At 40.1% G+C, this 11,581-nt stretch overlaps 1 protein-coding gene across 1 annotated transcript; it reads right to left on the bottom strand.

Moving 5' to 3' along the window:
* Nucleotides 1-343: 343 nt before the first annotated feature.
* Nucleotides 344-8,930, bottom strand: LOC118684960 (uncharacterized protein DDB_G0271670-like). The gene is made up of 6 exons (XM_036380261.1): nt 8,087-8,930; nt 6,004-6,249; nt 4,295-4,378; nt 3,523-3,635; nt 1,074-1,266; nt 344-568 (listed from the first exon to the last, which is right to left on the bottom strand). Exons 1-6 carry the CDS (start codon nt 8,928-8,930, stop codon nt 372-374), a joined length of 1,677 nt encoding a protein of 558 aa, XP_036236154.1. The 3' UTR covers nt 344-371.
* Between the last annotated feature and the right edge of the window lie 2,651 nt (nt 8,931-11,581).

Raw genomic sequence — 11,581 nt, 5'->3', positions numbered from 1 at the left:
TTCAGTGCCACCTAAATACAATATTGAGTAGTTTGGGTCTTGTCTCTCTAGATTGCCAGTGTTAAAAGTCATTGCAGTACCTACAGGGGATAGGCTGAAGAGAAGTTTCTCTGTTCCTCACTCTACCACGTGTACAATGAGGAAAAATCCGTACCTGTTTAAAGGAAGATTCATTAGGTCTTGTTAGAAGCTCAGGAGTTTGGCAATGGACATTGGGAAGGAAAGGGTGTAAATTATCCTAAGCTATTATGCACAATTAATATAATAATAACATCAATATATATATACTATAATAATAACATCAAATTATAAGATAAATATATTAATTTTCTGCCTTGCCCAAAACATTTAAGTGAAACTGATGGTTTATCTTATAAGTGCTTGTAGACAAACATTCCGATGAGTCCTGAGGGTTCAACCAAGTATTTACCTGATCTTCTCCTCGCATGGATGTAAAACAGTATTGCCAGCAGAATCAGCACTAATGCAACTCCAAGCAGAACTCCAAGGACAATCACTGCTACTCTCCAGGAGGAGATGTTGTCAGTTGATGGCTGAACAGACAGAGCTGGAAATTTAAAGCACATTTTAGGAATGTTAGCTAGAAACAGTAAAGAAGTGGGTGTAAGAAATCCTGGAGCCCTAAGTGACAGCTGTGTTTTACTGCTTGGCAGCTTTGAAATTTTGAATAATATTGAACATGTTTTTGTATGTGGTGAAGATTTGTTAACTAGAAATCTTTTATGAGGGCCCTTGTAATCTCTTGGTGACACCCATAACAGCTGCTCTGAGGATTTGCTGGATGGAATGGTGTAACTTGAGAGTCTTTAGATCTTTTAGTGTGAAGAGAACCCATCCTTTGACTCCAGAACTGGGTATGTGTAATGACTCTTTAAAATAGGTCCATAATCTATATTAAATCACTATATGTTCAGTGAATGTTTAAATATGTTACTTGAACTATTTGAACCTCTTAAAAGAGAGAAGTAAATTTATCACCTTAATTTAACAGCAGTAGATGTGACCCTTTCATCCCCACACCATTACAGAGGAGCTCTTTCAGCATCACTTACTTTGCACTTCACTTTCGCTCCCAAACTTGCTCCTTAATACATTACTCAGGCGGGTCTGTATATCACCCACATCCATGGCTTCTTCTTTTGGCAGCAGAAAGAGAAAATCAGCAATCACACTGCCAGGTCTGAACCCCAGAATGAAAATATCAGAGTGGTTATTCCCCAGTTCAGCGTGCATTGCTCCAACAACCTGTGCAAGGTGAAATTGATATTTATTCCACTTGTCAGTCAGCTGAGGCAGAGCAGGAACACAAACATCCTGCACACATCAGGGCACTAAATTTTATAATATTATATTATATATTATAATATTATATGTTATAATATATACGATATATTAATAGATAATATATTATAATATTATTTATAATAATGTATTATATAGTAATAATTTATTATATTATTATATTGTATATAATATATATATTAAATATATATATATTTATATATATATATCAAGGTATTACATTTTCCTCACTTACTACTCTTTCAAGGCAATTGCTTTGGGATAACAAATAAAAAAACTCATTGGAAGAGGATGCCAGAGCGATGCATTGTCTGTGACTGAAAATGTGAAATCTGAGTTTGACTTCCAAACTCCAATCTGTTTAGCTAGTTATCAATGAATAATGCATTAAAACAAGTTGTCCTCCTCCACAAACACATATGGGACCTTGACTGTACAAAATTTGGAATGTACAGAGAGCACCCAATATTTCTAAGTTATGTTCAGTGTCCCTTAACCTTTTTTAACATGTACAGCTGAACTTCAGGCATGGCCCTGCACCCCCCACCAGCACAGAACTTCATGTGAGAGGTTTAAAACTTATTTTTGTCACCAGATCTTCAAAGTCATGACGTTACAGAACACCTTTGCAAAGAGAGACAAGGGTGTGATTTGCCTCTCAATCATTCTGGCATAAACCAAGTGTATTCCTGTGACATCAATCAAAATCAAATTAATTACACCGATAGCTCCAAAAGTAGAGCCTTGCTTAGTGCTTTCATATGAGTACAAAGCAAGAACAAGCAGTCCCCTTTTTTAAGTAAGACTGGTTGAAATGTTTTTGTCAGGACTGATCTTTTCAGAAAATTAGGTGCTTGATTCCACCCACTAAGAGAAGTTATCTTCTCCCTGTGGATAAATATGGTGTTTTACCTGAAAAGTCTGAAAGATTATTATTTTTCCTAGATGATAACAAACCTTGTTCTGAGTCACTGCTCAGTTTTCTGCCTCCATCTTTTCTATGGGATAAACCCCCACTCCAAACTTTACATCCCTTTAAGTTCTTTGGACAGAGGCTTCAAAAATTATTTTCTTTTCCTCACCTTGATGAGCAGTCTAGATAGGAAACCTGACTTATGCAGGCAACTGTAACATTTCAAAGCTACAGCTAGCTACAGAATGGAATATAAAAGAAATAGTTCAACATTCAAACTGGGGGAAAAAATCCAATAGAGAAATTGTCTATATTTTCAATCATGTTAGTACAGCCTCTCTTTGATTTTGCCTTTTTTTTTTTTGAAGAAAAGCTGACACTTTGCATGAGGTAAAAGCTTATTAAAAGCCACTAAAGGAATTCCTGCTGCCTTCAGTCGGGTTGGAGGAAACCTTTTCCATCCACTAAAATAAATTTTCTATCCATGAAGTGGAGATGTTAGCAGTCATAAGACAAGGTTACCTCCGAGTTGGCGTGGTGAGAACAAATTAATTACTGCTTTTGAAATCTGTGGAGTTTCTTAGCTAAAGGGTAAGATCATCACACTAAAAATAGCTGTGTTAGTTATTTAAAGCAGTCTCCCCCATTCTCACAGTAGATTTACCTTTCCAGCAGGTTGATATACATCAGGATTCCTGAGAGGTGTTGAAATTATTAGGGGTTTTTTTTTAACATGCTGCTAAAGACAGTTGAGTGGCAGACTGATGCTTCTGCCTGTCAGCATTACTGGCTCAAAGCTTCCACCTTCTCTCCTCATTTTCCCCCTGAGATGGGAGAAAATGACCCCTTGATAACTTCGTCCAATTCTGCAGCCACTTCCATGAGGTGAATTGCCAATGATCTGGACTCAGAGTCCACACTTGCCAAGTTTTCATGTTCCCAAATCTGTGCTGAAATGCTGGTTTTGAGTAACTCCCTTTTTTTGTCTCCACAGGCATCAGTTTAGTGAAGTGGGAGAAAATAAACAGAACGGGATGTTCCTTACAAAAATAGAATTTTAAAGTGCCTTTCACTGAATAACTTATATTTGAGGATGGCTTAGGGAATGTAGCCCTCCTCATTGGACAATAAGCTCTCTGTCCTTTGCAGATTTGGTGCTTCCTGTACTGTTTTTTCTTTTTCACCTGTCAGAGTCCTGATTTAACAATGAATGTAGGAGACTAAGGGTGCTAATCGCAAGCCTTGCTGAAGTTCATTCATTGACAAAGAAGATTGCATCAACTTACCTCTGTTCTGAGTCTTTCAGACATATTTCTGTAGCCTTCACTATCAGAGTTATAAAGTGTATTATTAAATGTCTCGTCTTCCAACCGAACTGTGCAGGAAAATGCTTGGTTTTCTGGAAAAAAAATTAAAAAAGAAGAAACAATTAGGTGAACCCCAGGATTACCTCCACAATTGGTCTTTGGACTTTATTATCTCATGTATTTATAATATGAATTGATAAAAGCAGAAAATAACAACAACAATAATAATAACAACAATAATAACAATATCATGTAATAATAATAACAACAACAACAACAACAACAACAGTAATAAAGTGTATCATGTGTGTCTAATGTAGTGGCTTTGGAACCTTCAGAGCTGACTCTCTCCAAGCTTGTCAGCCATCACAATCCTCACAAATTGTTCACCATTCCTGTATTATTTAGGGTGCATCCCACTCCCTAATTCAACAGCCACTCTCCCATTGATTCCAGCAGAAGTAACACCAGTCTGTTAGACTCTGCAAGGCTTTTAAATCCTCCTGAGTAGGTGGATGAGCCCTGAGCCAAAAGAAGAAAGCTTTACATAGAAAAGTCCAGACTAAAATAAAGCTGGAAGCTGACCCTGAAGTTTGATGGAGGCAGCTTCTTCACCAAAGAAGTGTGAACTTCAGATGCTGTGTGAACTGACATCATAAAGCAGATGGCAAAATACTCCTGGGAGATACTATATTGTGAAATAATACCCTACAGTTATGGATAAACAAATGTTGAGGTTCTGTAAACTTACTGGAGCACGCAATGTATTTTAAGTCAGAACAGCCAGTGCTTTGTGCTAAACAAAACTCAGTTCTTTCGAAACAGGAATCAGAATCTGCAAAATAAAGGTAAAAATCAAGATAATCACTTCTGTGCATGCATTATTGATGCTAATAAGAAAATTATGGAATAGGTGAAAGTCTTTAATTATGGCCAAGGAGTCACCCAAGCAGCAGTTCCTTTGGCCCAGTGAGAACTTAGAATTGCAAATTACAAAATTGGAGCATATCAAAAGAGAGGCAGGTGGTGGGTGGGTAGGTGGTATTTGAGAGCTCACTGAAATAGCACTGAGAACTCTGATTTGTTATGAGAGCTAAAGATATAGGTTGTGCTATTACATGCTTGTACAACTCACGTAAGCTGGATGGAGTTTTCAGAAGTAAAAGTCACCTGAAATTTATTTTGGAAAAAGATATGCATCATGGAGTCTCAAAACCTCAGTATGCTTGTCTGGATTTGCTAATCTGAATTATTTATGAAGGGTCAAATCCCATTAAAGACTGGTATTGCAGGTTTTATGTGGTTAACTCATGGGATTATATCTCTGGTTTTCATAGAATTGAACATAATCTTTAATTTCACATGAAATATGGATGACTTGGTATTTATTGCTCTTTTTAATTAGCTTACAAACAATTTTCTGGTAGGGCAGATGGCTCCAGATTCCAAAAGGAAACAATTTTTTATTTTTCTTGAATAAAGTAAAAAATGAAAGCCAGTGGACTGAAGAACTGAAAGATTTCAATGGAAATAATGATAAGAATTTCTTGGCTTTGTGGTCCTAAAGGCTAAGAGAGAGGGTAAGTCCATCAGAAGGAACCTCACAGTCCACTGCCAAAATAATTGCCCTGGAAAGGTTTTGAGAATAATCAGACAATCCATTAGAGAACTCAAAAAAGGATTGCAACAAGGGCATTTATGTCTTAGACGTCAAGAAATGCTGGAAGAAAGTAACAATTGCCAAAAGTCAAGTTAGATCTTTCAAGTTATATAAAAAGAAATCCTGAGCACTTTCTCAGCCACTGGGAAAGGATGATAAAGTGCAGCACAGATTTATCAAACTGGATCATGGCAAAATAACCCAGTGGCTTCCTTTGACAGGCTGACTTTTAGATCTCTGCCAGTGATGGAGAAGCAGCAGTATGCAGTGCCAAATGGGAATTCGTTTAGTGGGAAAAGTTTTTTCTGAAGGGATTGGCTAAGGGGGAGATGCCAGTGGGGAGTTTTAAAAGGAGAAACCTTGATTTAGAGGGATATTATGTGTCATGTTCCTGCAGCATCAGTTTCTGTACAGAGACACAATTAAACTGTTTGCCTTAATGTCTATAACCCAGGATGAAATGAAAAAGGTAACAATGACAATTAAGGACTGCCTGCATTCACAAGAGCATGTAGAACCTAAACTTCACACTATCAGAATATTTTCTGGTAAATTTACAACCAAAATGTCCTGGCTTCTGTACAGAATTATCTGGCTCAATAATCCAACATGATCAGAAATTTTACAGAGCAAGCTCTTACTCTTGCAAACTCCTGTTGAATTCAAGCAGTCTCATCCAAATAAGGGAATGAGTCAAATAAATAAAAAACAACTTGCAGGAATAAGAGTGTGTGAGATCAAATCCAGACCACACTGTGAGTTTATAAATTAAAAAGGGGCCAGGGTGATGGAGGAGGTACCTGTGCGGACAGTGACTGAAGCAGGATTGCTCTCAGCACAAGATGCCAGTGCCACAGAAATGTTGTACACATGGCCAGGAAGCAGGTTTTCAATCACAGTTTCTGTCTCATTTGTAGTTCTTGTATTGATCTCCTTTCCATCCTTGACAGAGATGCTGTAGAGGCTGCCTTTGCTGCTGCTGCTGCTGCTCCAGCTGAGCTGTATGAATTCTGCAGTCACATTCTGAACTTTGATGGACACTGTCACTGTAAAATGGGAAAGTTTCATACAGCTGAGAGCAGCCCATTTCACTTCTGCAATTCTGCACATTTATTCTTGAAGGAAAAATACTAATTAAACCAATATAAACTCTTGTGTGTTTTTTTGGAGCTGATTTCAGTTTTCTACCTCATTCTCCCCAAAGAGCAGAAGTGAACCATTTGCTCTGCAGACAGAAACCATACATTAATTGATGAGGCTGATTGAGAAAAACATGAGCATTCTGAAATGGACTGGTATTTGACTCATCCTGATATCCTCAGGAGGATGGATTTTTAAAATATCACCAGAAAAACCTAAGTTCAGAGCAGTAGAGAGGCATTTATTAAATGTTCTTCATAATAGGGTTAACAATACTCACTTATCACCAGGGTTTATGCCTGCAAGCAGGCACCCAGTGAACATTTACTGGGTCCAGGAGAGCTTTACCAAGGTGTAGAAACTGGCATAATTATGCATTGCCAGTGATTTTATCAGGCTTCCCTTTCTGAAATTATATCCAGAGATTTTACCTCACAGCTGATATGACCAAAGGGGTTCTAAGATCTCCCCAGAGCCTTCTCCAGGCTGAACAACACCAACTCTTCCAGCCCCTCTCCATTGCAGGGGTGTCCTAGCCCTCTGAGTACCTCTGTGTCCCTCTTCTGGTCCCACTCCAACTGGTTTACGTCGCTCTCATGTTGGGGACCCAGGGCTGGAGGCAGCTCTGCAGGTGGGGTCTCACCTGGGTGGGGCAGAGGGGCCGAATCCCCCCCTCCCCTGCTGCCCACGGTGCTTTGGATGCAGCCCAGGACACTTTGGGCTTTCTGGGCTGTGGGGGCACAGGGCTAAGCCAAGCCAAGCTTTTCCTCCACCAGCAGCCCCAGGTCTTTCTACTCAGAGCTGCTCTCAGTCCGTTCATGCCATCCCTTCCCTCCACAGGGCCAACTGCACCACACAGTGCAAATTTACTGAGGGTGCCCTCAGTCCCTCTGTCAGTGTCACCCACCAGGACATTGAATGGTGCCAGGCCCAGGAGGGACCCCTGAGGAGCCCCCCTGGGCTGTCCTTGGCCATGGAGCCACTGTCAAAGACCAAGCTGTACCGTACTGTGTGTGTGCATATCTCCTACTGCACTCCATGAACACTGTGACTCCAGAAGAAGGATGGATTAACCCCTTGGACCCCTCTGAGGAATACTCTATTAATACTCTATGATGCTCTAAAAATGGAAGTCATGCTGCCTTTTTTTTTTTGGGGGGGTGCAGAGTACAAAAAGGCTACATTCTCCTCTTTTCCTTCTTTGCTTTACTTCTTTATCCATTAAAAATGATGAAAGGTTCATTACTGCATATTCTTTGAATATGGGCAAATAGCCCTGTGGCAAAAAATTAAAGATACACTAGAAAAGAATTAGTATTGAAACAAGTAAGAATCAAGTTAGTAAAAAAAAAAATTCAACTGGATTCTCCCAATGAGGAAACAGCTTCTAGTATTCTGTAAAAGGAAATTTCAAGATCAAAATCAACAAAACCAATAAAAACCAATAAAAACCAATAGAAACCAATAAAAGCTCCTATTGACATAACTTGCCCTAGCAGCATAACTATAAAGCATTTTACCCCCCTGGCACTGCCTAACTGTGATTTCAAAAACAACTTCAGACAGAAACTGCAGCTTTTCAGAAAATAGATGGATGCAGGGATTCATATTCCTGGATTCAATTCAAGACATTGTAAAAAGCTCACATTCCAGCAAAAAAACAACAGCAATGAAAAGAAATTATACTCAATTCTTCCAAAAATAGAGCAAAATAAATTTAGTATCATGTGTTAAAATACTCACAGCAAGTCGTAGTAATAGAAGGATTAACAGATGTTGATGTACTGAGGTTTGTCGTGGATGGGGTTGCCAGGGATGTGGTTGGGAGGGAATGGGAGGTGTTGGCAGTGGGCTCAGTTCTGTCCCCCTGGTTCATGGTGGAACTTTCCCCTTCTCCAGGAGGAGTCGGGGCACTGCTGCCTGCAGAGGCTGTGGCTGTGGAGGATGAGGGAGGTGAAGTGGCCGTCACCAGGGCTGTGGGTGGGTGGGATGTGGTGGCTGAGAGCATCTCAGTGGTGCTGCTGGTGCTGCTCTGCTGTGGGCTGGGGGGCACAGCTGAGGAGCCCAGGGAAGAGGAGCCAGAGGTAGAAGGCATTGGTTTGGTGCTGGCTGTGATGGCAGCTGAGCTGTTCACAGTGGGCTCATTGCCTGTAGTGGCAGCAGTGGAGGATGGAGAGGAGAGCACCAGGGCTGTGGATGGGTGGGATGTGGTGGCCAAGGCCATCCCAGAGGTGCTGCTCTGCTGTGGGCTGGGGGGCACAGCTGAGGAGCCCGTGGAAGAGGAGCCAGAGGTAGAAGGCATTGGTTTGGTGCTGGCTGTGATGGCAGCTGAGCTGTTCACAGTGGGCTCATTGCCTGTAGTGGCAGCAGTGGAGGATGAAGAGGAGAGCACCCGGGCTGTGGATGGGTGGGATGTGGTGGCCAAGGCCATCCCAGAGGTGCTGCTGGTGCTGCTCTGCTGTGGGCTGGGGGGCACGGCTGAGGAGCCCCCAGGAGAGGAGGAGAAGGAAGAGGAGGAGGAGGAGGAGTGGCTCCCTGTGGCTGAGCTGAGAGGTGGAGAAGAAACAGTGCCAGTCTCTGTGCCCATGCTGGGGGCAGTGGTGGTGCCAGTTCCTGTTGTTGGGAATGCTGAGCTCTTGCCAGACATTCCCAACATGCCAGCTTCCTGCATGTTTGTTGTGGGTGTGGAGTTCCTCCTCTCTGCTGCTCTCATGGCAGAGGGGGACAGTGGGGTTGTGCCCAGGAGGGAATGTTGGGCTGTTGGGGTGTCAGGCTCTGCCACGGAGCCATTTGAGCTGTTTGCAGCTGGGCCAGTGCTGCTGCTGCTGTGGTTTGTGCTCCTCGAGACATTCAGGTTGCTCTCAGTGGTGGCAGTGGTTGGGTCCTTTCCCTCTAATGCCATCAGGGTACCTGCCAGAACGTCAGAAATGTAGATTATGGATTGTTTTCCTGTAATTCTGTGAAGTACTTTAATAGTTACCAAGTGTAACTGTGTTCTTGTGGGAAAAATTCACTCAACATTCTCATCTTCATCGTTATTCCTTTCCTTCCTCATTTCCACTTTCATATTCTTTGCAATTCCTCAACTACCATGGAGTCTCTGTTACTTCCTTTTCCATTTGCATAAATTTTAGGAGCTCTTACCAATTTCCTGGTAATACTTTGTTTCTGTATTAATGCAGAGATTTATATTACCTTTCTATTCCTAGTCTACATATTTTTTTCAATTTTCTATGCACTTCTCATAAATATTATTTTATTTACAGCAAAGAAATGGTTTAGTGGTGGACTCATCAGAGTTGGGTTTAAGGTTGGACTCGATTCTTCGTCATTTCCACATTCACATTCTTTGCTATTCCTCAACTACCATGAAATCTCTGTTATCTCTGTTACTTCCTTTTTCATTTGCATAAATTTGAGGAGGAGATCTTAACAATTTCCTGGTAATACTTTTTTCCTGTATAAATGTAGAGATTTATATTACCTTTCTATTCTTAGTCTACATATTTTTTTTCAATTTTCTATGTACTTTTCTTCTTGTAAATTTTATTTTATTTACAGCAAGGAAAGGGTTTAGTGGTGGACTCATCAGTGTTAGGTTTAAAGTTGGACTCAATCCTAAAGGTCTTTTCCATCCCAAATGATTCTATGATCCTGTGGTTGCTCTAAAGTAAAATTCTTAGAGAATTAACAGGAAAATATTGGATTAGCACAATTAATTTTTTAGCACAATTTTCTCCTTACCTGTTTGTGTATATTTTATTGCTTCAATTTCTTTACTTTGCAAGGCATTTATTTCTTTCCTAATTACTTTCTGTCAGGCAGGAGAGAACAATTTTTCTGAGGATATCTTTCTGTTGATGTTCTAAATCATATTAATCCTGGGTGAAAAATCATTGCCTTCTTGTGTTTGCCTCTATTTTAACTACAAATAAATTGTAACTCCTGTAGTTCCCAGATGTGAAGGTGACAACATTTCTAACACTCTCAAAGTTTCTTTAAAATGAAAATCAAACCCTTTTTTTGTTGTAATTAAATGGTCAGGCTAATTTGAGTTTATTTAATTTACTTGATCTGGTAATTCAGCTTTGATTTTGAAGAGTGGCTTTGTTCCTATTGAAAACCCAGACATATCCTTCTGCCTTATTGCAATTTTACTCCTTAACAGCACTTAATTATTATCCTGGATGTCTGGGTTTGGCTGAATGAAATTTCGAGGATTGTCAGGCAGGCTGAACTGGAGCAGCTCTATCAAATTATTAAGGACCACATTAATTAACTGCTTTTGACTCTATTCACCTGTAAAATCAAGGTGGTATTTTCATATCATTTTAATGCCAACATAGAAACTTGTAATATTACAATTCATATTTGTCAAAATTCTTCCTGCAGACTGATATCTTGTTTTACTCCCAAATACAGTTTGAATTGTAAGATCCTGTGCTTATATCTCCCAGATTTTCAACAGCAGGTATTGATCAGTCAAGAAACTTGTGTTCATCTGCACTGAATGACATGAAACCAGACATTATGAATAAAATAATGCAGCCCTCTGAATTTATAGGGTTTTTTTTAAATCCCTTGCAGTGCAGTGAGAACACAGCACAGTTAATACAAACTAAAGTTGAATTAACTTTAGTTTGTATTAACTTTAGGTTGTATTAAGTGTCTAAGAAAAATTGGCAAAATGCATCATTCATAACTAAGCTTAGAGGTAAAAAAAAGTCCAAAAATCTGGTCAGACACTGCATGTTTGATCTTTTAGATGAGTTTTCTGAATACTTTGCTCTCATTCTTTTACCTACTTACAGCTTTATATCCCTACTAAAATATCTGCTGAAATCCAATGCATTCAAGCTAAACCAAAAAAATTTTAAAAAACCCCACACCACAACCTTGTAAATATTGCATGTTATTTGATTTATATTTATTTGTAGCAGCCCCCCTTCCTTGATTATCATTTTGAATGTTTCTCAATGACGTCCTCTAAATGCACAGCGACAATAAATAATCAAATTAATTTTTACTCACAGAGGAGAACGGAGAGGATGAAGTGCCAGAGGTAATTCTGAGTGCCCATGCTGAGTGTCCCCCTCCTTGCAGTGCTGAGAGTGGCATTTTGAATGGAGCACTTTGGGAATTTAAACAGGGGCGAGGCTGCAAGTGTCACCTCCCAGCCCCTGCGCGTCGGGACCGCAGCCAACGCAACGAAAACCTCACACCCGACCTGCTCTGTCA

This window comes from Molothrus ater, chromosome 2 (genome assembly GCF_012460135.2).
Source record: "Molothrus ater isolate BHLD 08-10-18 breed brown headed cowbird chromosome 2, BPBGC_Mater_1.1, whole genome shotgun sequence".
Lineage (NCBI taxonomy): Eukaryota > Metazoa > Chordata > Aves > Passeriformes > Icteridae > Molothrus > Molothrus ater.
The sequence above is the reverse complement of the archived record's forward strand: the minus strand, read 5'-3'. Positions and strand labels throughout refer to the sequence as shown.